The 27,605-nt window shown below is 39.9% G+C and overlaps 1 protein-coding gene across 7 annotated transcripts in view; it reads right to left on the reverse strand.

The window, feature by feature from the left end:
- lhpp (phospholysine phosphohistidine inorganic pyrophosphate phosphatase) overlaps positions 1-27,605 on the reverse strand; it is a 111,607-nt gene that overhangs the window by 30,798 nt on the left and 53,204 nt on the right. For 3 of the 7 annotated variants that reach the window (XR_009507490.1, XR_009507489.1, XM_059947742.1), the window contains exon 6: positions 15,350-15,441. Coding sequence is in view for 5 of the 7 variants with exons in the window: in XM_059947742.1 (XP_059803725.1) it covers positions 15,350-15,441 (92 nt within the window). In the remaining 2 variants the exon portion in view is untranslated. Of the gene's footprint in view, positions 1-9,957; positions 9,994-13,373; positions 13,443-13,571; positions 14,725-15,349; positions 15,442-27,605 lie in introns of those variants that run through there. The other 4 variants (XM_059947744.1, XM_059947741.1, XM_059947745.1 and 1 more) reach the window with 4 other exon arrangements.

A 27,605-nucleotide genomic window follows, 5' to 3' on the forward strand; every position in this document is an offset into this window, starting at 1 on the left:
ATAGAACTTGCATAATTAAGTGATGTTATAGTTTACCAATAGATTGGGCTGCTACTTCACTAAATATTGATGGAATATTGCACTGACAGAGGTACTACCCTTCCAATGAGATACTGATCAAAAGCTCCATTTTCCTTTTTTATTGGCTCAGATGCTTGAAAAAATATCCCTAAGACACAAGCAATCTCACTCCCCAACTGGCAACAGAACAAATATAATCTCCATCCATGCTATCTGCTGCTTCTGTTATCTATCTGCATATAAGCCTCATCCAATATAAAAACATTCCTGATGGGAAGTAATTCATTGAAGTGAAGCTTATTGGGTGATTATGGTGATAAAAGTATGAGTTCCTCTTTTGCCTTTAAATTTTAGATCAAGGTTACCTTTATGTACCCTTGAAGTTATTTCCTTAAAATACTACACTCAGTGGCCACTTAATTAGGTGCAGCTGTACACCTGCTCATTAATGCAATTATTTAATCAGCCAATCACTTTGCAGCAACTCAATGCATAAAAGCATGCAAACATGCTCAAGAGGTTCAGTTGTAACTCAGACCAAATGTCAGAATGGGGAAGAAATGTGACCTTTGGCTGTGGAATGATTGTTGGTGCTAGTCGCAGTGGCTCGAGTATCTCAGAAAACTGCTGATTTCCTGGGATTTTTACACATTACAATCTCTAGAGATTACAGAGAATGGTGCAAAAAAACCCAAGTAAAAAACACAACCAGTAACCAGCAGTTCTGTGGGTGAAAATGGTGTGTTAATGCAAGAGGTCAGCGGAGACTGAGTCAAACTGACAGGAAGACAACAGTAACCATGCATTACAACAGTGCTGTGCACAAGAGCATCTCTGAATGCACAATATGTCAAGCTTTGCAGTGAATGAGCTATAGCGGTGGAAGACCATGAACATACACTCGGTGGCCACTTTATTAGGTACAGCAGGTACTTTATAAAGATTGTAATCTATTTAATAAAGGAGCAAACCATCCATACCTTAACCAGCTTCACTGGGTGTCACCGTGAAGGACAACATTGTGTATGTTTGTTTTTAAGTGTTGTATCTCTACCTATCCCCTTTTGTTTGGTGTATTTGAAAGTACTGGGACACTTCCACAAAGCCTCTACACAGTTCGTTCCCTCTTTAACTTATGTTTTTAAAAGTTTGAAGTTGCTCTTCCATTTTTTTTCATCCAAAGGTTAGAGTATGGTGCTGTAGCTACTTCCATTTTTGAAATACCACAAGCTCTTTTTAAATACTAGCAGCTGTCCACGTTAAATTTTGTTTTCAACCCTCAGTTCCCTTGAGGCTTAACAACATTAATGTTTTGAGAATCAGTCCTTACAGTTGCAGACCTTTAAAATTAGTCATTGAATCGAGCTTCTGTGATAACTTGCTGAATATTTATTGATGATAAATGCTGATCATAAAGATGTGTGCTTGCTCTCAATACTACCACCATAATCTTGCACTTTAGTCCATCTGAAATGCATAAACAGCAGATTATTCTACAACAGACAACATCACAGTAAAGCATTTTCTTTTTTGCTTTTATGATCTCTTAGCAGGAAAATCCACATGGGAGCAAAGACCTACAGAGATTTTATTTTTTTCTCATGTCTGAGACTAATAGACATTTCCCCTGATGAATCCAAATGACATGACACCAACCAGAACCAACCATGGATCCTTTGCAGGAAAACACTCTCCGAACACTAGATTCCTGTTAAGAAATCCATGCGGGTTGGATTAGTAGCACCTGACATTTAAAGCTGATTAACTTGTTCTGGGTGGCAGTGTGGAAATACATCTCTACTCAAAGAGGTGTATGGCACACCCTCCCACTAGTCTGCAGGTCACCCTTTCACATGGAGTAGCACTTGCCCCTGCCCCCGATCAGGGTCACATGAAGCTATGGGAGCAGGTGGGGGATGGTCACATGAGCAGCTGGTGTCCTGGTTATGTGACCATTGACACCAGGCAGACAATCTCTGAGAGTATTGATAATGGCTGGGGAGTCTTGAAAAGTCACTTCCCAGAGGAAGGCAATGGCCTGTAGAAAAATTTGCCAAGAACAATCACGGTGAAGACCATGATCACCCATGTCATATAACACAGCACATAAAGACGATGATGAGCTTGCTTACTTGGATGCCAAGATCTCTCTGTGACGGCATAGTGTGAATAAGTCAAAGTCATATGTGTGTTAAAAGAAATTCAACATTTTTAGTAATGAAAAATATCTAAAGTTTGTGCCAAAAGTCAATATCTGAATGGAAACATCAGTTTGCATCAAGTAATGCATCCATTGATTTCTATATTTCTGTGACATTGTGTGTGTGTGTGTGTGTGTGTGTGTGTGTGTATATATATATATATATATATATATATATATTTATGTATGTTTAAAACTTAAGTAAGGTAGTCACCAGAGAGACACAGCTGGCAGATAAAAAAATCATAAAAGTCTTTATTTGGGAGATACACAAGCTGGTGGCCTCTGGTGGGGGGGAGGAGGGGAACACCCCAAGTCCCAACATTACAGCACATTTTAATATGTTAAAGAACAAAGGACAATCTCTAGAGCTACAATGCCATCATAATGCTTCTTTTGACCTACATGTAACTTTTCAAACGCCTGGATCTTCTCACCAACACAGCCGAAATGAGGATTAATTACTGTGATCTCTGAGTCAGTCACGCAATGTGGTGTTGATGCAGACTTCTCAAGTTAATTGGCTAACTCTTGTTCCGAGGTGCATTTCCCACCACACCCTCATTTTAATTGTAATCCATATTCAGATCTGAAGGTTGGTTGCTGAAGTTTAATATTTGCTATACTGCATCTCCAAAATATGCCCTAACATTAGGGTCCTTTGTTCATTATACTTGATAACAATTGACCTTCTCTTCATTTGCTAACTTTTGATTCTAATGACTTTCAATATATTTTTCCACATATTCCTACACCAGTTTATTACTGCATATTAAACAGAGGAGGTGGATGCTTCTTCAGAAAGAAGTAACATTTCTTTTGTGAAACACATCAGATTCTGCAGATGCTGAAAACCCAGAGCAACACACAGACAAAGTGCTGGAAAAGCTCAACAGATCAGGCTGCATCTATGGGAATGAAAAAAAGTCGACGTTTCAAGCTGAGATCTTCTTCTGGAATCTTCACATTTCTTTAGGTAAAAGGATTGTACATCAAAAGTAATACAATGATGGAGGAGCAGGAGGAGATGGTGTGAGAAGAAAGCAAGGGGTACTTTGTTAATTTTTTTAGGTATCATGAACCACAACGTGGCACTTTTTCTAATGCTACATATTATTTCTATTCCTGGCATATACACTGATATTTAATTCAGCCTATAAAAATTCTAATTTGGCACTCAGATCCACTTAGTGTTGCAATATGAAGAGGTTGAAAAACTTCAACACCAGGAAGGGCACAGCAAGTAAGTTTATAGCAATCCTAAAGGGCATGTTGCCGTAAAGTTCTATTGCACGAGAGGCAAAAGGCACTGAGCATAATTGAAAAGGCATCAATATATTCAAATGTAGATTTGAAGTAGATCATAAAAGCATAGCTTCTGGTTGGGGAAGGGTGTGAAGTAGGGATGGAACATCGGTGGTGAGATGGTTGTGAAAATCTGATACATGCTGTTGGCAAGGAACTGTGATTGTGACCACTGGGAAGATCGGTGGCTTCAAAGAAAAGCTACTGCCTTTTAGAACAAACCAGATCTATTTGAAGTGGGCTTTTATGCACACTTCAACAACCTCTTAACCAATTACAGCAAGACCAAGGAGGAAACCAGAAGTCCACGAGCCAGCCTTCATCAGAGGATCAGAAATGGAGAGGGTCAGCAAATTTAATTTCCTCTGAATTATCATTTCAGAGGACCTGCCCTGGGCCCAGTACTTAAGTACAATTACAAAGAAAGCATGGCAGTGCTTCTACTTCCTTAGGAGTTTGCAAAGATTCGTGCTTGACATCTATAACTTCGATTAACTTCTATAGATGTGTGATGGAGAGTATACTGACAGGCTGCTTCACAGCCTGGAATAGAAAAACTAGTGCCCTTGAATGGAAACTCCTACAAAAAGTTGTCGATACGGCCCAGTCCATCATGCATAAAGTCCTCTCTGCTATTGAGCACATTTGCACAGAACTTTGTCGCAGGAAAGCAGCATCCATCATCAGGCACTCCCACCACCCAGGTCTTGGTTTCTTCTCACTGCTGCCATCAGGAAGGAAGATCAGGAGACTCAGGGCTCACACCACCAGGTTCAGGAAGTTATTACCCCTCAACCATCAGGCTCTTGACCCAGAGAGGATAACTTCATTAGGCTTCACTTGCCCCATCAATGAATTGTCCCCACAACCTTGGGCTCCGTTTCAAGGACTCTTCATCTTATACTCTTGATCCTTACTGCTTATTTATTTATTATTATTTCTTTATTTTCTTTCTTTTTGTATTTGCGCAGGTTGTTGTCTTTTGCACACCAGTTGTCTGCTCTTTCCAACATGCTTCAAGGCCTCCATCATCGTCCCCGTGCTGAAGAAGTCTTCAGTGTCCTGCCTCAATGACTACTGTCCCATTGCACTCACATCCATCATCATGAAGTGTTTCGAGAGGCTCGTCATGAAGCATATCAAGACCCTACCATCCCCCTCACTGGACCCCCTGCAGTTCACGTACCGTCCCAACCTTTCAACAGACAATGCCATTGCCATTACCCTCCACCTTGACCTAACCCACCTGGACAAAAAAGACATGTACATTCAAATGCTGTTCACAGACTTCAGTTCAGCATTCAACACCACCATTCCTCAGAAACTGATTGGAAAGCTGAGCCTACTGGGCCTGAACACCTCCCTCTGCAACTGGATACTAGATTTCCTGACTGGGAGACCTCAGTCAGTCCGGATCAGGAGCAGCATCTCCAACACCATCACACTGAGCACGGGGGCCCCCTAGGGCTGTGTGCCCAGTCCACTGCTGTTCACTCTGCTGACCCACGACTGTGCAGCAATACACAGCTCGAATCACATCATCAATTTCGCCGATGACAATACCATGTTGGGTCTCATCAGCAAGAGTCAGCATACAGAGAGGAGGGGCAGCAGCTAACAGACTGGTGCAGAGCCAACAACCTGCCTCTGAATGTGAACAAACCAAAAGAGATGGTTGTTGACTTCAGGAGGGCATGAAGCGACCACTCTCTGCTGAACATCGACGGCTCCTCCATAGAGATCGTTAAGAGCACCAAATTTCTTGGTGTTCACCTAGTGGAGAATCTCGTCTGGTCCCTCAACACCAGCTCCATAGCAAAGAAAGCCCAGCAGCGTCTCTACTTTCTGTGAAGGCTGAGAAAAGTCCATCTCCCACACCCCATCCTCACCACATTCTACAGGGGTTGTATTGAGAGCATCCAGAGCAGCTGCACCACTGCCTGGTTTGGAAATTGCACATCTCAGATTGCAAGACCCTGCAGCGGATAGTGAGGTCAGCTGAGAAGATCATCAGGGTCTCTCTTCCTGCTATTACAAACATTTACACCACATGCTGCATCCGCGAAGCAAACAGCATTATGAAGGACCCCACACACCCCTCATACAAACTCCTCTCCCTCCTGTCATCTGGCAAAAGGCACCAAAGCACTCGGGCTCTCATGACCAGACTGTGTAAGCCATCAGACTCCTCAATACCCAGAGCCTAGACTGACACCAGCCTACTGCCCTCTACTGTGCCTATTGTCTTTACAGCACTGCCTATTATTTATTGTACTGCCTGCATTATTTTGCGCACTTTATGTAGTCCTGTGTAGGTCTGTAGTCTAGTGTAGTTTTTGTGTTGTTTTACATAGTTTCAGTGTAGTTTTTGTATTGTTTCATGTAGCACCATGGTCCTGAAAAATGTCGTCTCATTTTTACTGTGTACTGTACCAGCAGTTATGGTCAAAATAACAATAAGAAGTGACTTGACTTGACTTTTGGTGTAGTCTTTTATTCACTCAACAATGGGTATTGGATTTATTTATTCTCAGGGTTGTATATAGTGACATATAATTATGTACTTTGATAATAAATTTACTTTGAACTTGAACTTCTATGTGATCAGGCTTGAAAGTCATGGAAGTGGTCTCCAAGAGTAAAATGCATGCAACACAATGCCATTGTTTAAATCCAAGAGGTGGTGGTATCCGTCGATCTCGAGAGACCATGGATCTGCGCCTGGAGCTTCCAGGGCGCGGGCCTGGGCAGGGTTGTATGGGAGACGGGCAGTTGCTGCAGGCCTTCCCCTCTCCACGCCACTGATGTTGTCCAAGGGAAGGGCACTAGGATCCCATGCAGCTTGGCACCGGTGAGCAATGTGTTGTTAAGTGCCTTGCTCAAGGACACAAACACACTGCCTCAGCTGAGGCTCGAACCAGTGACCTTCAGGTTACTAATCTGATGCCTTGCCCACTAGGCCATGCGCCAACACCTCTAAATCCAATAACCTCTAACCATTAGTGCATCTGAGCCACCAAGACCCCAAAGGAAAATTGTGGAGTGAACATTGAATCCTGACCAAACATAATGATTGATTTGTATCACAAAGCATACATAAGCAATGGAGTTGTTCCACTCAGTGCTTTGTGGTGCATCAGGCTATTTCTTTAGCATTTATCCTTTTTTTTAAAACAAGGCCAAATTGCTAGCTTAATGCTGAGCAATGGATTATATGTAGGCTAGAGTTTCTAAGAGGGAAACACTTAAGCATCTGCATTTCTAATCATTCTTTTTTTCCCAATTTTATTTGCACTTTTATTGTGGAGATAGAAGTTTTGACCCACTATCCAAAAATTGGAATAGATTGGAGAATTCCTTTTAGTGTGCTTGCCATTAAGGATTAGTGCTTTGCCTGCTGCCATTTGTATATTAAAGCCCAAGAGTCCCTACAGAGTTTGGGCTGTAATTATGATCAACTTCAGAAAGTGGAGAGAGGAAACAGAATGGAAAACGTGGGTTATTAAATGAAGCAACTTATATTTTACAAATTCATTTCATTTTTATTTATGTCTGAAATTAAAACAGAATTTGGGAAAGCTAACCAGAAAATATTACATTCAACTTTTAATGATTTCATTCAAAATATTTCATCGTAAACCATTTCAAATCAGTCTATTGGAAAGGCATTATATTAAAATTTCTAAGAATAATTTTCTGCAGAGGCCATTAATCTTCTGGCCACAGAGTCGGAATAAGAGTCTGAATCCATAAATCTATGACTTGTATACTTTAAGGGTGCTGACACTACTTGTTCCAAGTACAATTATAAAACTGATACAGAAGTACAAACAAGTTCCCATATTTTTTCAGGTAAAACAAAGCTCTGTTGTGTCAGAGAAACTACAAAACAAATGACTTGAAAAAAGTTACAGACATAGATTCTATTGTTTCGAACAGGAACTTGACCTCAAAATAGAAATAGAACTTAGGTCAATGACTGCATGGCAGATAACTATTTGGTGTTTATGTAATGAACTTAATGAATATTTTGTAATAGCTACAGATCAAGGGAGATCTAAGATCTTTTCATGACTTCACATTGCAACAGAACAATTAAGTTATATTATAAAGCTCTTCTATTTACTGAAGTTGAAGTTCTACTGTAAAAGCTGGGTCAGTGTCCAACTTTAGGAGAAAGTCTCATTTATTTTTACTGCAGAATAAGGCAAAACTACAGCTCTGATTTACACTACAAAACATTACTGCTGGTGTAAAGTGAAGCCAGATGCTCCTACTGCACTGTGAGAGTCCACTCAGTAACCAATCTATTTGCCTTCAGTTCATGGAAAGCAGCAATAATGACAATGAAGATCTATTATAAAGGATCCTTACGGAAACCACAAAATACAATGTGGAAGTTTGCGGCAGGCATTTTAAATAGAACAATATTTTCTGAATTTGGTTATAAAAATCATACCCACATTTCAAATCTGGAAGCTCTTTCACCTATTTGTATTCACATCAGTTACAACAATGAATCTTCTGTGCCAAAATAATCATTTGGAAAAAAAATAGAATTTTTCAGTTTTGCCATTATCTGCTGTAATTTATCTGGACGTTATAGTAGAAAAAAGATACTTAAATCACTGGGCAACTTCAATACTGTGCATAACAAATGGATGTCAGAAGAACAAATAAAGTCAATGATGTATGTAATCTTCCAGTGTTTTCAGATCAAAACATAAAATGAGATCCAAACAGCCAGAACCTTTGTAATGGACCACTGACTAACGACCACACACTTAACTATGTCAGTACACACTTGGAATACCTGGACTCAATAGAGATACTTGAAGCAAAACAAACAATTTCCATGCATATTTAGTTCTTGCTTTCAGAACAACTTGTACTTAGAACAACTATAGACTAACGTAGCACTGGCAGGAAGTGCAGCAATTATGGGGCCAGCTTTGTAGTCCTATGGTTCCAGCAAAGGTCAATACTCCAAATGAACTCATTAAGCATGTCACCAAACTAATAATTTCTCATCTAACTGCCTGGACTGAACAAGCCAGGAGAAGAATGAATGTAAACTTCAAACCACTTTTCCCAATTCACTGACTGGGTTTCCTTATTTAGTAACGGAAGAGTGATTTTAAACATGATTACAATGGCAAATACACAAGAATAGGAAAATTAGGAAAAAGGTTTATTCAATTATTTAATTAGACTTTTATTAGGCTATCTTTGACTATCTCATTTTAACCCAACTCTTACGATATAAGTCTGGCTATTTTTCATAACTAAAAATTAACTAAATTAATCAGCTAAAGAATAAAAACAGCTATGACCCATGAAGGCTTGAGCATTAACAATTAAGGGACAGATTTCAACAGAAAAACATTTTCACCAGAACTAACATTACATGAAAGTGACAGAAAGTAATTATTTCATAGCCTGATTTTTCAGTGCAACAGCATAGCTGAACTATTTGAGAATTAGCTGTTCATTTTCTAAATTGACACTGGAGATACACAGTCCTGAGAAAAGATTATGACCTAGTTTCTACAATCAAATAGAACGGCAAAGGAACACTACTTTCGTTATTTCAAACAAGGGGCGTTCTTTTGATCTATGAAAACACAAAATGCTGGCAGCACTCAGCTGGCCAGACAGCATCTATAGGAGGAGGTAGTGATGACATTTTGGGCCGAAACCCTTCATCAGGAGTGAAACACCGTCACTACCTCCTCCCATAGATGCTGTCTGTCCTGCTGCCAGCATTTTGTGTTTTTATTTATTTCCAGCATTTGCAGATTCACTCGTGTTGCTTTTGATCTATGTATTTTTTTTGGTAACTTTACAACTTTATAAAGTAAGCTTCATAAACTATGCCTAATGAATGTCACTTGATGCATGTACTGATGGCAAGCAGACATCAAAAGAAAATTCATCATCACCATCATTCAGCTTAAACAGCATAAGGACAATCTAAAAGATAATGGTCCTTGTCCCCTCCCCCTCCTGGACCACCATCGATAGAACATTAAAACATACCATGCTTTAGAACTGCAAAGACCACCTGATTTCAGAGTTTGATTTCCATTCTTACGTCAAATTAGGCAATTTCATTCCGGGCAAGTTTGGAACTACAAAATTATCCTACGTTTTCCTGAACTGGGAGGTGGGCTGGGGGCTGGGGGTGGGGAGGCAATTATGAGAGAAAGGGAAATGACTGCAATATGATCATTTGGTTATATAATCTGTGCAGGGTTTAAAATTGGTTAAAATTATGCATAATAACCATTTTTCTTAACGAACATTAGATCCATCATCACTGCAAGAATTATAAAATCTCACTTCCATTAATTCTCAAACACCTGAACAAAAGACAAATCAACATTAAATAAAAATAAATCAAGTAAAATAAAATCAAACCTTATTTCTTTATCAACTGCTATTTTGTCTTTTCCTCTTTGGGGAAGCTGCAATGGTTAAAGGAAATTACTTACATAAGGAGCTACAGATTTGAAATTAAGGATTCTGTTTAAATTATGCTTTCATATTTGATTCATTTTCTCTCTCTCAAATTGGCTATGCTATGAGCTAAAATGTTTTAATGTTTGCCTTTAATGTTGCAAATTCAGATTCATACCTCCTTGCAGACTAACCTTTGTGTGCAAAGTTGACTGAAGTTCTACCAAGAATCACAAAGCAATTGAATTGATTTTATTAGTTTGGGTAAGCGAAATGTCAAAAGCATTGCATGTTGGGATAATTTAGGCATGACTCCCACCTCATTCTCCACAGATAATGCAAACATCATCAATATCCTTCCTGGCTGCTCCAATTATTTATTTTCTATGCAAAAAAATATGATGCTCGTTTTATTTCCTCTGCGTTGGATAGTAATCTTGATTAATGTCAATGGAGTTACATTAGACAACCTAACTGAATGACAGCTAATGCACTCGTTATTAAAATCAACAGCTAATCAACAAAAAGGCCAAAACTAATTAAATGAGACATTCTGCACGTTCCTTTAAAAAAGAGAAAATGCTTTATAGCACAGAACCAGTTATTTGTTGTACTTTTCTCTTGGTCATTAAAATGTTGAGATACTCTAATTATTCCATTGTGCATGGAGATTTCCATTACTGTAGGATGTAAAATCTGCACATAATATGAAAACATATGATTCACATCACTTGGTGTAGACTGGCCCACTCACAAACTTGGAGCAGATGCCAGTGTTAATGAAAAGAATCAGGCACAGTGCTGGAGAATAAGGTACCACAGAGTCCTACAGTGTAATGTGTAATACAGTAAAAGTACCTCTTTCACTGATGTTCTCAGAAAGTGATGGAAGGCTGAGGCAGCAACAACAGATAATTCAAAGTCTTGGATAAGCACCATCAACTTTGCCCCTGCTAAATCCCCCAATCCTTTAGTACAATAGATGCACCAAAGACCAGAAACCTTCAGAAGCTCTGAGCATGTCCAACCAATTTCAATGTACGGGTTACATCAACGTGTGACCTGACACAAGGCACACAAAGCAAACACTCTATTCCATCACAAGACCAACAGAGAAAATACCGGATGTTCTCAAAGTTTCTCTGAAAATCATCACCGACGCGGGGGAATCCCCGGCCTGTGACCAGCAAAAAACAAGAAGCAGCATATGGGAAAGTGTGGGGAATCTCGAGTTTCAGCAATGGAGGTCAGACACAAACACTAGAGGAAGCATACAAAATCAACCAATGCGGCAAACCAGCTGCCCAACTGTCAAGTGCTTCCATCACCTCAAATCCATTGGACTGGAGTGGAAGCAATTTATCCCTCAATCCAGTGGGCATTGCCTAAAGAGTACACAGGAAGCCTAAGCCATGCCATAAGAGTTGTGGAAAAAGAAGGATTTATCAGATTAGGAAAGGGTATTAGTAAAGATGATAAATAACCTTTTTTAATGTTTACTTCGGCAGGAACTCTCCATAGTTACTGTGTAATTGATTAATGTAAAACAAGCCAAGAGAGCCATCTAGTGAGTGTAGTTTCAGCTCAATACCTCAGTGACAACCAGATGGCCACTATTATTAAATATGGAACAGTGACAAAAATGGAGACAAGGTCAAACAGAAATTAATATATTAGTAAAAGGATGGCTTTTAAATACCACGAATGAAAACCACTTCTCCTGGCACTTCCTAATATACTCAACTTTCTGGGAGTGAAGCTTATCTCAACAGTTACCTGCACCTTTGAAAGAAAATAGCACTAATGGTTTACTTTCCCTTCAGTGTGTTCAAAACAATCCAGCAGCATATTTTTCAAAATTGTCTTTAAAAATACCTGTAACTAATTCAAATCACCAAATTCACTGGACTCCAGGACAGCATTTCATATTCGACATCCTGACTGAATCACTAACAGAAACTGCCCCTCAGGGAGGGATTTTTCTGTAAAGCCTTCCAATCCCATGCCTTAATGGGAAAGAGTGGATGAATCAGATTATACTAGCTGGAAAAGCAGTAGGTAGCTTATTGGTGTTTTGTACTGATAGGTTGCAGTGTTCAAACCAAACTATAATCAAAGGATACACATCAGCATTAGTACCTGCATTATGGGCTTGCCTGACCTAAGAAAATGGACCAGATTCCTGCAGATCCTTTGCATAGCTTTGTGGAGCTTGGTTCAATGATGTTGCCACTTCAGAAAACAGAACTTTAGTAACAACTCGGGATAATGACTTTGTTAAACTGAAGCAGTAAACAAGAATGCTGATTTTACTTTAGCTGGCTATGAATTCAATCCAGCATCTACAAAGAGTGTATTTTTCTCTCAAAATACTAAATGCCATGTTAATGCCATTACTTCATTAAATTCTAAAAACCTTAGCTGTCAAGATACAAGTTTGAAGGATTACCCGAGTATCACACATGCATCATCTTTCAAATTCAAATTCAAAATTTGAAAAAATTCAAATGACTGATATGGTTAAAATGTAAAAGTTAATACAGCACTGACAGTTTAGGACATAAATAAAAGGTGACAGTTTAATTATGTAAAATGTCAAGGCTTTATCCATTTTTATAATTATTTAGGGAAGTTTCACAAGAGCATAAATGCAGTTCATAGCACCACCTAGAGGCATTCTAATGTCTCTGGGCAGCTGAAAAGTAACCCAGGAACATAATAATAAAGAAAGGGAAATGCTTAAAGAAGGGAAAGGGAAATACCCAACAAAATGATTAATCTGAAAAACAGAAGTCATATCAAATGGTTTGAAATATATGTCTATTGGACCCAAACACCCTCAAAAGCTGTAAAAGCAATAGCCCACGTTTGGCATAATGCGGATTTACAGCATAAAAGACTGAGAAATATTACAGCGATTTTAAAAAGTATGTTCGCATTTCCTCTGTTAGTTATAGTGTCACTGAACATTTTGAACATGCATCAGGATAAGGAATTAAAATATCAAAATCTTCCAAAATTTCATTTTCTTAAACATGTTGTGATTATTAAGCTAACATTAATTAAACCTAACTAACGTTTTGATGGATTGACTTCTCAAACTTAAAAACATGCATTCTCTCTTTTCCATGGGATCCTGGTTTATTGCACTGGTTCCTGTTTTCTTTAACTTCTATTGTTCTCTAACATAATTCTCAAGATACTTGACAACAGCAGAAGCAGTATAAGTTTCACAGTTCCATTATAGAAATTCCATTTCAATAGGACCAAAGAATTAAAATGCTGCTAGATTGTAGCCTGGCATCAGGAAATCAGTGGAGCAAAAGCCAAGTTTATGTTGCATGGCTTTTAAGAAGCAATGCCATTATACAAAAGTTCAATAGCTTACCATGATATTAATTGCTGCAAATGTGACTGATTGAAGAACTGGAAATTCCGCAGTCTTAATTCAAAGTAACTGTTTGAATGATCACAAAATTAAACTGAAATTTTGTGAAATCTATTCTATTATTTTCTTTATTTAATTTGTTTCATTCAACTTATTACATAATTAGATATTTATTCAATTTTAAATGATTCAATTAATATGAATAGAAGGTACATCCAAGTGATCATCATTCGATTTTAATGGGTCTTAATTATACTGTTCAATCTCGTCACATTTTTCTTTAGTGTTAAAGTCAAGGTGTGCAAAAAGATCATTCTTCAGAATGTCTGGTAAATCATGCTGCATACTTTCTTTGAATTAACTCTACATTTAAACTGATGGTATGCTTACATGCAAATTTAAAAAAAAATACAAATATAACACACACAAATTGCTGGAGGAACTCAGCAAGCCAAGCAGCATCTATGGAAAAAGAGTAAACAGTTGATTTTTCGAGCCAAGACCCTTCATCAGGACTGAGAAGAAAGGGGAAAGATGCTAGAACACCAAATGTGGCTATTGGGGAACTATAATTTCATGCTGCAGCTCATGCAAAATAAACTCATTTTAATACGATTGGCCTCCTGGTTTATAAAAAGGCCACATGCATAAAGACACTGTACATCCAGACACCACTGTGTACTGATCCTATAGCATTATCAAAAACTTCCAGGTTAGAACAGAACAGAAGGTGGTTAAAGATCTTGCCACTCTTCTCAGCATATGGGAGTTTGAAGAAGAGGATTGACAAGCCAAGGCACATTAGAACAAGAAATGGAAAATAAAAAGTGACATTTAGGAGGGATGAGTAAAGGTAAAAGATGGATGAGAAAGTGCCAATATAGACAGCTATTTCGGTCCAAGCCACACTGAAAGACAAGGGAATAAACCACTAGCAAAAGACAAACTGGGTATGAGAAAATTCAGAATCAGAATCAGATTTATTATCACCAGCATATGTTGTGAAATTTGTTGTCTTTGCAGCAGCTGTACTTTGCAATACATAATAATAGAAAAGGAAAAACTGTGAACTACAGTAAGTATACATATAAGGTAGTGAGGTAGTGCTCATGGGTTCAATGTCCATTTACAAATCGGATGGTAGAGGAAGAAGCTGTTCCTGAATCGTTAAGTGTGTGCCTTCAGGCTCCTGTGTACCCACTTGAGCAGGGCATGTCCTAGGTGATGGGGGTCTTTAATAATGGACGGCACATTTTTGAGGTGTTCCTTGAAGATGTCCTGGATACTACTGAGGCGAGTGCCCATGATGGAGCCAACTAAGTTTACAAGCCTCCGTAGCGGTATTTTGATCCTGTGCAGAAGCAAACCCCCACGTAACAGACGGTTAGAATGCTCCTCCACAATAAATAATGGTCATGACAGCCTCCTGCATTGTGAGTTGGAAGAATATTCTGCAGTTATTCAAGAAGCAGTTAAATGTAGTGATGATAGTGGGGCCATAAGTTGTAGGTTTTATTGGAGAATACGCTAGCTGGGTGAATGGTGTCTGTTATCTACATGACCTTTGGAAAGCATAAACCATCTATTGTCTGTGTGCAGTTCACAATGGACAATAATAATCACTAGAAAAACTGACAAGCACAGAACAGTGTTATCATTCTTCTAATCCACATAATGAGACTTCAGTGCAAGAAAGACTGCCAACCTTATAATATGTTGACAGATGATTACATGGGAATAAATATTAATAAAATGTTATTTCATTTGGTTGGCCCACATCTATGATGGTGTCACAGATTCACTTTTATGATGTGCTGTAATCTTTATGGAATGCACCATTGTTCTTTCCTGCTTTAAACAGATTCCAACCATTGGAGTGGCCTATGTGGGTGGCACTGCAGTGGTTCTTTGCTAGTATGAGACAACAGCTGCTCTTAGTAAGACACAGTGAACGACAGATTTGTAAATTTACTTACCTGTACTTGCCTGTCCTCACTTGGACAGCCTTCATACCACACTTCTGGGCTCCACCTACATCATACAGAATATCATCTCCTATCATGATGACCTGTCAGAGAAAAGAAATGAAGTAAATGATATCAGCTACGATTATTTTGATGCATTTGCATTCCTCAAAATATTAAATATGAACTGTCACCAAGATGAATGGGCTGACATTGAACACTGTCATTGTATAAGAGCACACTGGAATTTATAAGACCCAGAAAACGGCAGGTTGCAAAAGGTGGGCTGCAAATGGGCGACTATCAAATCAGCCAAATGTCATCCTCTCTTCAGAAATTAAATCACAGCTGTTTTGAAAGAATAAAAAACCATCGTCAAAAAAGTAAAGGCTAAAAGCATTATTTTTGCAGTAAATTAACCTAATGTTTAAAACAAACATACAAATTCAAAACAGTTTTTAACACCACAGAATATAGCAGTTTGAGAAAGTTTAATGTTTTTCCAGATATTTGCCAGACTGGAGTTAAATGCCGCAAGTTAAGAGATGACTTGCTGGAACAATCAGAGAACTCTTGGCTCCAGTGTGATTAGATACCAGGTTGCAAATTGACCAAGAGTTATACCTCTACTTTCTATATTTATAAAAATTTAAAACCACCAATGTAGTTTTTGTGTATGTAATTTGTATGGACAAGTCATCAGCATTTCATATCATAGCTACAAGTTTAGACTGCTTAACTCCAATTTTCTTCAAAAGGTTTCACAATAGGTACTGTGCTCACGGAGGCTCAGAATTCTTGAACATTTTCATCCCTCTATAATGGAAGGCTCCTAGGAAACAGCAGCATCAAGCAAACGTTTCATCCTATCATGAAACTTTGTTCAAATTCTTCAGGCTCTTGATTAAATCCCTTTCTCAGACCCACCCTAGCCAATTGACGGCACACTCTGGAACGCATGGCAGCGTGCCTGGGTGTTGCTCGTGGGCTGTTACAATAAGTGAACTGATGACCTTATGAAGGGACACATTTATGCACAGCAGGTTCTGGACATTGACAAAATTTAAGGCTGTCGGTAGGTGCCACAATGATCTCTTGTCGCTCGAATTTTCATAATACCTCTATTTCAACCACTCAGCTGGATTATAGGTACCTGGACCAAGCTGTCATTATTCTCTTCCCTGCCATCTGTCAGCGTAACATGAACAGGACTCTCTGCTCCTGATAAAGTGGTGTGGCAGTCATGGGGAGGTGGCGTACCACTGTTCCTGCTATCCAGGCCACATCTCGGAGAATAAAGAGAACGCTTAAAGAGTTCATCCTAGTGCTCATTGAGGACACCAATCTGCTCATGTGTGGCATTTCTCTGTTCATGGAGAACAGCCAGCAGCTTATAGGTAGCATCCTTCTGCTCCATCAGGATGTTAGGTTGGTCCCTGATGGCATGGCACTGTTCCCAAGGAATTTCAAGCTGCTCCCTTTGGCAGACACTGAATCTCAGCACAATCAGGGTGGCCTTGGGAAGTGCCTCGACACCAGCTGATGTTGTGTGATGCAACTGTTGCCGACTCTTCCCAAGAAATACAAAGACTTCCATTCTGGAAGTCAAAGTTCCTCAGCTTGCTTAAACCTGCTATAAGAGCATCAGAATCAGAATGTGGTGTATTATCATTGATATACATTGTGAACCTTGTTGCCTTGTCATAGCAGCTCAGCGTAAGGCAGAAAAAAATCACTATTTAGTTACAATAATAAATAAATAACTTGTGTGAAAGAAGATTAATGAGGTGGTGTTCATGGCCTGTTCAGAAATCTGAGAAGAAACTGTTCCTAAAACATTGAACGCGTATCTTCAGGCGTACCTCCTCCCTGAACATAAAGATGAATTTCCCCCATGCTCCTATTAATCTCCTGCGTTTCATCAGACAGGGCTGACAATGTATCAAGAGTGTATCAGACATGCAAAGATGGCATTCCAATTGTGTTCCTCGTTAAGAGTCCTCAAAAGCAGTGTGGATGTGTGGTCCCAGGCATCACACATAAAATGCCAGAGGAACTCAGCAGGACAGGCAGAATCCATGGGAAAGAGTAAACAGTTGACGCTTTGGGCTGAGACTCTTCATCAGGACATCATCAGGTCTCGGCCCAAAACGTTGACTGTTTACTTTTTTCCACAGATGTTGCCCGAGTTCCTCCAGCATTTTGAGTGTGTTGCTTTGGACTTCCAGCAACTGCAGATTTTCTCGTGTGGTACCAGACCATAGTGATTGTCTGCACCAGATTCCTGCATCTTGTGCCAGGCAACATTGTCCTAGTGCCTGGAGCACCTTGCCCAAAATATATCTCTCTAACTCAGTGGATCCAAAGCTAGTGTGCATTATCCAAAATGGAGAGGGGGAACTGCAAAGAGTAAGTTGGTCTGTGAAGTTCTGGTGAGGTAGTTAGAGATTTCCCAAAAAAAATAAACTCATCGTTGCCAATGTACCCTCACCCCATGCACACCTAGCAATCCATGGAAATCTCCAGGACAGCCAACCACATCATAAGGCACTTATTGGAGCACTGTTTCTTGTAAATATTGAGAAATAGTGCTCTGAATTATTTTGCATTTCACTAATGACAGCATTTTTTGAACTGGTGTGGTGTAGTGTCAGCTATCTTTCTCCTCCTATTATATACCTCCTGCACTTCTAGGAAGGGGTAAAGAGGGGACCTCTACTTCCTTCCCCAACCTACAAAGGCAAAGATGAAGTGAAATGCACTTCTAAGCTGCACCAAAACACTGCAGGTGGCAATGAATACTGCACAAAAAATGATGGAGCAGATGAAATATTGTTGACAAACACTGATAGCCACTCTCCTCGACCACAGAGTTGCACCTAGGTAACCTCTCTGCCCATGAAGAGAGGCAGTAGTAATCCAAATCAGAATTTCATTAGAAGGTGGAGGAGAATTGGTATGTCACCAAAGGCACTCACAAATTTTTATTGAAGTACTGTGGAGAGCATCACCGCCTGGTATGGAGGAGCAGATCTCTAACCCGTTGTTGGTGAGCCATTGCATTTGAGAGGACTCTTTCCCATTCCTTGCTTCCTTTAACTCAAATGTAGAAGAATAAGGAATGGGAGCAGATGTAATCATTCTATCATGTTCTCGATACCTATGTGGGATGCTGGACAGATGGACAGAGTGAAATGGCAATAGCACAGTGAGGAGTGATCAGAAGCAGAATAAGGTTTAACTTCACTGGCATGTGTTGTGAAATTTGTTAACTTAGCAGCAGCAGTACATTGCAATACATAATAACTAAATTACAATAAGTATAAATGAATAAAGAAAATTCAATTAAAGAAGTGCAAAAACAGAGGAAAAATATTAATGTAGTGTAAACAACACACACAAAATGCTGGTGGAACACAGCAGGGCAGGCAGCATCTATAAGAAGCACTGTCGACGCCTTCGTCCTGAAGGGTCTCGGCCCGAAACGTCAACAGTGCTTCTCATTATAGATGCTGCCAGGCCTGCTGTGTTCCACCAGCATTTTGTGTGTGTTGTTTGAATTTCCAGCATCTGCAGATTTCCTCATGTTTGATGTAGTGTACATGGGCTCATTGTCCATTCAGAAATCTGACAGTGGAGGGGAAGCTGTTCCTGAAACACTTTGGACTTTTGTACCTCTTCCTTAATGGTAGCAATGAGAAGATGACATTTCCCAGGTGATGAGGGTCTTTACTGATGAATGCCACCTTTTTGAGGCATCATCTTTTGAAGATGTCCTGGATGCTAGGGAGGCTAGTGTCCACGATAGAGCTGGCAGAGTTTACAACTTCCTACAACTATTTCTGAATTTTTGCAGTGGCCCCTCCATATCAGACAGAGATGCTCTCCAAAGTACATCTATGGAAATCTGTGAGCATCTTTGGTGACATACCAATTCTCCTCCAACTTCTCATGAAATTCTGATTCTGATTACTACTGCCCTTCCTCTGGCTGAGTTTATCCTCATCGTTTCTATGTATTTGTGCATGTAGTTTCTTGGCCAAATCGAAGACTTTGAGGGCTACTTGATTTGGCAACAGAAGCAAATGCAGCAGCAAAATACTGAGAGCTTTACAGAGATTTGCAGAGAGATTTAGGCCAGTTAGAAGAGTGGGCTGAAAGATGGCAGATGGAGTTTAATGCTGATAAGTGTGAGGTGCTACATTTTGATAGGACTAATCAAAATAGGACATTCGTGGTAAATGGTAGGGCATTGAGGAATGCAGTAGAACAGAGTGATCTAGAAATAACGGTGCATAGTTCCCTGAAGGTGGATAGGGTGGTGAAGAAAGCTTTTGGTATAAATCAGAGTATAGGAGGTGGGATGTAATGTTAAAATTGTACAAGGCACTGGTGAGGCCAAATTTGGAGTATTGTGTACAGTTCTGGTCACCGAATTATAGGAAAGATGTCAACAAAATAGAGAGAGGAAAGAGAAGATTTACTAGAAATTTACCTGGGTTTCAGCACCTTAGTTACAGAGAAAGGTTGAACAAGTTAGGTCTTTATTCTTTGGAGTGTAGAAGGTTGAGGGGGAACTTGATAGAGGTATTTAAAATTATGAGGGGGATAGATAGAGTTGAAGTGGATAGGTTTTTCCATTGAGAGTAGGGGAGATCCAAACAAGAGGACATGAGTTGAGAGGAGGCAAAAGTTTAGGGGTAACACGAGGGGGAACTTCTTTACTCAGAGAGTGGTAGCTGTGTGGAACAAGCTTCCAGTAGAAATGGTAGAGGCAGGTTCAATATTGTTATTTAAAAAAAAAAGATTGGATGGGTATATGGACAGGAAAGGAATGGAGGGTTATGGGCTGAGTGCAGGTCGGTGGGACGAGGTGAAAGTAAGCGTTCGGCGCGGACTAGAAGGGCGAAGATGGCATGTTTCCATGGTTATGGTTAAAATGTACATCAAAAAGTTGTGACACAAGTTCTCATCAGAGCAGCTTACCCTATGAAGAAATAAGATCTTTAGGTTTGAGTACTTACTTGGAAAGAATAAAGGAAAGTCTTTACACTTCAAGAACTAAAAAATGTTTCTTTATGGAATTGCTTTCAGAATGGCTTTGGAAACTTCCTCTTCTTAACAGGCAAAAAAAAATGTTAAATTTTGAAGAAGCAAATGTACAAAGACAGAACAATTTCTACTGCATCAGTTCTGCGTCAGTGAGATTTGATTTCAATGTTAGCAATTTTATTTAAAGTAATACACACAAAATGCTGAAGGAACTCAGCAGGCCAGTCAACATCTTTGGAAAAGGGTAAACAGTCGACATTTTGGGCCGAGACTCTTCATCAGGACTGAAACAGCTCACTATATTGGCTCTTTCTAATCCACCTTTTGTCTTCACTCATCCCTCCTAAATAATACTTTTTATTTTCCATTTCTTGTTCTGAAATGCCTTGGCTTATCAATTATTTTCTTCAAACTCCTATCTGCTAAGAAGAGTGGCAAGATCTTTAACCATTACCTATTCTAACCTCCAGAATTTTCTGTGTATTACTTTGATTTCTAGCATCTGCAGATTTTCCCTTGTTTGAGTTTTATTTAAGTAGCCGGTCTCAACAACAATGCCACAATAAGCAGAATTGAGAGGACAACTGTTAACTAGTTGGAAACTAGTTACATTTTTGCCCAGAATGGGGACCTGAAAAATTTGGAATTTCTGTTAATCTCCAGTGTTAGTTTGATGGACCATTTTTACCTGGTGAGAATGAACAAGAGGCAAACAATCTGATGGGAGGCTGTTCTGAGAACAGCTGATACCTCACTGGTTGTAAGGAAAGGCTTTATGATATGCATCCCCAAGCTATATTTAGCCTGTTTCTTAATTCTTTCTAGTTCTCCACAGAGCCACTAACATGAGGGGAAAGAAGTTTCTACTATGGTTTTCTGTTCAGCTGTAGATAGTTGAACACTACTTGAAGACTGCCCATGGATGGAAATCTTCAACTCCTCTTTCAGGCTTGCTGGACTACGCTAATAAAACTTATCTATAATTGCAATAGGAAACCCTGGAAATACTTAGGAGGTCAGGAAGCATCTGTGAAAAGATTACAAACTTGCACTAGAGGGTTGTTGATCTGACCTGTTAACTTTGTTCTTCTCTCCATAGGTCCTGCTCTAATTTTGAAGAATGTTGCCAGCATTTTTCGTTTTCATTACACATTTCCTGCATCTCTGTAGTATTTTGTTTTTCTAAGATACTGCAGAGGTGATAGGACCAAGGCATGTGGGGACAATTTGTGTAAAGCAAATCTGTTAAACAGAAATTCACCAGTTCTGATTTTCTAAATAGTTTAATTTGAAGAATCTTAAAATGACAGGTGTCAAACATCTGCTTGGCCAAGAAGAAGAAAACCTAACGTATATTGATGCTGAGGACCATGAGCAAGTTGGAAGCTTAAATTTTCATTTCAGAACCTTAATAAACATTCATCTCTATTAATGCTGCCTGAAATCATAAAACTCATATTAACTCAGAAACCTTTTTTCTATTTGATAAACTAATCTGAAGATTCTTCTTGAAAGCAAAAGATAGAAGACAGAAATTCATCAATACAAATTTTATGATTTGCAAGAACTAGAAACTAGACTCATAGTTCACAGCATTTTAAATAGGGAATCCATTATTGACTTCTTGTTGTTTGGTCGGAAACTGAACATAAACCAGCTGTTAATAAACTTTGGAATTTGTTTCTTTATATACATGTCAAAAAATGTCAGAACCTGTTTGAAGATTGGGCCTCAATATCAATTGTCAATTTGAATGTCTTCCATGAACAAAAAATTGAGCATCACTGCTCTAATGCATTTTGAGAAGAATATCACTGCAGAATATTTAAACTAATTTGGCAGGGGGATGGGAACTGGAGTGATAGTGCTGAGGATGAGGTAGTTAGTTTACAAACAAAGGCAATGTGTAGTGTGACTTCTAGCAAGGAGAGGCTGATGATGGAGCCTAGGAGGACGATGGCATCTAACGGCAACTCCTTTGCTTGCATCTTCGGAAACAGCTCTATTTCCATCTTTAATATCTTGATCTTTCCCTTTCAGGGTTCTTTTGAAGACCCTGACCTGGAGTTACACGCAGGCTTCGGTTCTTCACAAGAATGGGACCTGCTCTTGGGGTTCCATGACTGGCCATTATTCGACATGCTAAGGGTTTGACCTGAGAATCTCGATCGTGTTCATAAGCCTAAGATCTCGGGGCTCTGAAGACGGGCAGATCCAGAGTCAGTGTCACAGGAGATTCGTGTGTCGTCAGGGAGACCGGAAAATCTTTTGCTGTGGGCCCGAAGAAACATAGAAAACATATAGCACAATACAGGCCCACAAAGCTGTGCCGAACATGTCCCTACCTGAGAACTACCTAGGCTTTACCCATAGCCCTCTATTTTTCTAAGCTCCATGTAGCCATCCAGGAGTCTCTTAAAAGACCCTATCGTTTCCGGTTCCACCAGCAGCCCAATACATGCACTCACGCTCTCTGCAAAAAAAACCTACCCCTGACATCTCCTCTGTACCTTCTTCCAAGCACCATAAAACTACGCCCTCTTGTGCTAGCCGTCTCAGCCCTGGAGAGAAGCCTCTGACTATCCGTACGATCAATGCCTCTCATTATCTTATATACCTTTATCTGATCACCTCTCATCCTCCGTCGCAAGAAAAGGCCGAGTTCACTCAACCTCTTCTCATAAGGCATGCTCCCCAATCCAGGCAATGTCTTTGTAAATCTCCTCTACACCCTTCCTGTAGTGAGGAGACCAGAATTGAGCACAGTACTCCAAGTGGGGTCTGACCAGGGTCCTACATCGCTGCAACATTACCTCTCGGCTCTTAAACTCAATCCCGCGATTGATGAAGGCCAATGCACCGTGTGCTTTCTTAACCACAGAGTCAACCTGCGTAGCAGCTTTGAGTGTTCTATGGACTTGGACCCCAAGATCCCTCTAATCCTCACATTGCCAACAGTCTTACCATTAATGCTATATTCTGACCAGAGATCTTTGCGATCTTTGGACACAGAGCTCAAAAAAAGTGACGAAACAGACTTTTAACATCATAAACCAGTGGGTTGTTGTTATGTCTCCTGCTCACTGTGAAAATGGGGGGCACCTCCCTCTCCCTTGCCAGGGTGAGAGAGAAAGAGATCTCGTGGTTTGTTGAATTTCGGATGAAATGCGAATCCTTTGGGGTAACTTGGTCTGTGTCTTTGCTATTGCAAAGCACACGCTTGGGTTCGGTGATGGTAGCAATGCGCGTTTTTTTTGCTGGTGGGGGAGGGGGGATCGTTGCTCGCTGCCGCTTATGCGTGAGAGGGGAGCTGCGAGGGGGACTTTGGGGTTCTCACGTTTAACTGTCGTTCATTCTTTAGGGCACTTCTCTGTTTTTGTGTATGTTTGCGAAGAAAAAGCATTTCAGGATTTATATTGTATACATTTCTCTGACATTAAATTTGATCTTTGAATCTTGGATGGGGCAAAATTGCAGTCAACAGAATGAGTTGCAATGTTAAAGATGAGCGTAATCGAAAAGGGTGAACACAGGACAGAAGGTGTTATATTTAAATGGGTGCTGTCTGCAGAATAAGGTAGATGAACTGTAGATGAATAATACGGATTGACATGTATTAAGTTGTAGGAATCACTGAATCATGGCTGTAAGATTATAGCCTGGAGCTTAACATCCAAGGAAACACATTGTAGTGAAAGAACAGGCAGGAAGGCAGAGGGAGCGACATTGCTCTATTGGTAAAAAAATGAAATCAAATCATTAGAAAGAGGTAACATAAGGTCAGAAGGTGTTGAATCATTGTGGATAGAGCTAAGGCACTGCGAGAGTTAAAAGACCCTGATGGGAGTTGTATACGGACCCCGAAACAGCAGTAAGGATGTTGTCTACAAAGTACAAAGAGAAATAGAAAAATCATGCCAGAAGATCAATGTTACAATAGTCATGGGGGACTTCAATATGCGGGTAGATTGGGGAAAATCAGGTTGGTAAGGGATTACAGGTGGGGGAGTTTCTAGAATGCCTTAGGGATGGCTTTTTAAGAGTAGTTTGTGGTTGAGAAACCTATTCTGGATTGGGTATTGGGCAATAACAGAATTGATCTCAAGTAAAAGAACTTCAGGGAAAAATAATCATAATATGATCAAATTCATCCTGAAATTTGAGGAGAAGTTAAAGTCAGATGTATCTGTATTACAGTGGAGTAAAGGGAATTACAGAGACGTAAAAGAGTAGCTGACCAGAACTGATTGGAAAAGAACACTGGCAGGTAGGATGGCAGCGTAGCAATGACTGAAATTTCTGGAAGAAATTCGGAATGCATAGGATGTACACATTGCAAAGAGAAAGAAATATTCTAATGAAAAGATGGCACAACTATGTATAACAAGTAAAGTCAAAGCCAACATAAAAGCCAAAGAGAAGGCATATAATAGAGCAAACATTAGTGAGAAGTTAGAGGATTGGGAAGCTTTCAAAAAACAACAGAAGGCAACTAAAAAAGTCAATAAGAAGGTAAAGATGGAATATGAAAGTACACTAGCTAATAATACTAAAGAACAAACCAAAAATTTCTACAGATACAAAGTGTAAAAGAGAGGCGAGAATCGATATCAAACTACTGAAAAGCGAAGCTGAAGAAGCGGTAAAAGAGGACAAAGAAATGGCAAATGAACTGAATAAGTATATTGCATCCACCTTCACTGTGTAAGGTACTAGCAATATGGTGGAAGATCCAGATATTGGGGTCATGAAGTGAGTGAAGTTACTACTACTAGGGGCGTTCTTGGGATGGTATACACCTCAGGGTTCTGAAAGAGGTGGCTCAAGAGATTGTGGAGGTATTATTAATGACCTTTCAAGAATCACTAGATTACAGAATAGTACTGGAAGACCGGAAAATTGCAAATATCACTCCGGTCTTCAAGAAGGGAGAGAGGCAGAAGAAAGGAAATTATAGGCAAGTTAGTCTGATGTTAGTGGTTGGGAAGATATTGTTGATCTCGCCTATTGGAATTCTTTTAAGAAATAACAAGCAGGATAAACAAAAGAGAGTCAGTTGATGTTGTGTACTTCTGTAAGGCCCTGGTTCACATTTTTACTGCAATGCTGTAGGTATTTCATTTTAGCAGTTCGGTAAGAGCAGTCTGTTCTGCTTTCAGCCAGTATGAGATTGTTGAAGATAAGGGATGCTGAGTAATGTGAGTCATCCAATCAGTATGGTGGAACTGGGAGAAGCTTCGAGAGAACATTTGGGGGAGGTTTTGTGAGGGACACCAAGGTAGGTCTTGGTTGTTTTTGGTTCAGCAGGAGATGAAGAGAGAAGACACTGGAGAGAATCGGTCACAGAATTCGACCCAGTGGGGGACCGTGATTCAATGAAGCCAGGTGCTGAGATGACTAAGGATTGGTGAATATCGGTGAAGTGTTGAGCTCCAACTTGTGCACATTTGACCACTTAATTAAAATGGGACCTTTTTTGTTTTCTTTCTTTTCTTTACTTTACTAACCCTTTAGTTAAATTAAGATTTATAAATATAATTCCTTTAATCATATGCAGTGAGCTGTCTGTTATTTCGTGGCATAAAGTTGGATAAAGGGAACCTTTTCTGGTTGGCTGCCAGTAAGTAGTAGCGTTCCACATGAGTTGGTATTGTGACCAATTATTTTTATTTGGATGATGGAATTGATGGCTTTGTTGGAAAGTTTGTAAATGATACAAAGATAAGTGGAAGGGCAGGTAGTTCTGAGGAAGTAGAGAAGGTACAGAAAGTCTTAGACAGATTAAGAGAATGGACCAAGAAGTGGCAGATGGAATATAGGGTCGGGAAGTGAATGGTCATGCACTTTGATAGAAGAAATGAAAGGGTTAACTATTTTCTAAATGGAGAGAAAATACAAAAAAACTGGAACTAGGGAGTCCTTATGCAGGATTCCCTAAAGGTTAATTTGCAGGCTGAGTATGTGGTGAGGAAGGCAAATGCAATGTTAGCATTCAATAGACAATAGACAATAGGTGCAGAAGTAGACCATTCGGCCCCTCGAGTCTGCACCACCATTCTGAGATCATGGCTGATCATTCACTATCAATACCCAGTCCCTGCTTTGTCCCCATATCCCTTGATTCCCCTTATCCATCAGATATCTATCTAGCTGCTTCTTGAAAGCATCCAGAGAATTGGCCTCCACTGTCTTCCGAGGCAGTGCATTCCACACCTCCACAACTCTCTGGGAGAAGAAGTTTTTCCTCAACTCTACTTTAAATAGCTGACCTCTTATTCTCAATCCATGTCCTCTGGTACTGGACTCTCCCAACATCTGGAACATATTTCCTGCCTCAATCCTATCAAATCCTTTAATTATCTTAAACGTTTCAATCAGATCCCCTCTCAATCTCCTCAATTCCAGCGTGTACAAGCCCAATCTCTCTGCGTAAGACAGCCCTGCCATCCCAGGAATCAACCTAGTGAATCTACGCTGCACTTCCTCAATTGCCAGAATGTCCTTCCTTAAACCTGGAGACCAAAACTGTACACAATATTCCAGGTGTGGTCTCACCAGGGCCCTGTACAAATGCAAAAGGACATCCTTGCTCTTGTACTAAATTCCCCTTGTAATAAAGGCCAACATTCCATTTGCCCTCTTCACTGCCTGTTGCACTTGCTCATTCACCTTCATTGACTGATGAACTAGGACTCCTAGGTCTCTTTGCATTTCTCCCTTACCTAACTCTACACCGTTCAGACAATACTCTGCCCTCTTGTTCCTGCTTCCAAAGTGGATAACTTCACATTTATTCACATTGAATGACATCTGCCAAGTATCTGCCCATTCACCCAGCCTATCCAAGTCTCCCTGTATTCTCCCAACGTCCTCTTCACATGTCACACTGCCACCCAGTTTAGTATCATCAGCAAACTTGCTGATATAATTTTCAATGCCCTCATCTAAATCGTTGACATAAATCGTAAAGAGCTGTGGTCCCAATACAGAGCCCTGTGGTACCCCACTAGTCACCTCCAGCCAGTCCGAGAAACACCCATTCACTGCTACCTTTTGCTTTCTATCTGCCAACCAGTTTTCTATCCATGTTGAAACCCTGCCCCCAATGCCTTGAACTCTGATTTTACTCACCAATCTCCTATGTGGCACCTTATCGAATGCCTTCTGAAAATCTAGGTACACTACATCCACTGGCTTACCCTCGTCTAACATCCTT

The sequence above is a fragment of the Hypanus sabinus genome, chromosome 22, assembly GCF_030144855.1.
Source record: "Hypanus sabinus isolate sHypSab1 chromosome 22, sHypSab1.hap1, whole genome shotgun sequence".
Classification (NCBI taxonomy): domain Eukaryota; kingdom Metazoa; phylum Chordata; class Chondrichthyes; order Myliobatiformes; family Dasyatidae; genus Hypanus; species Hypanus sabinus.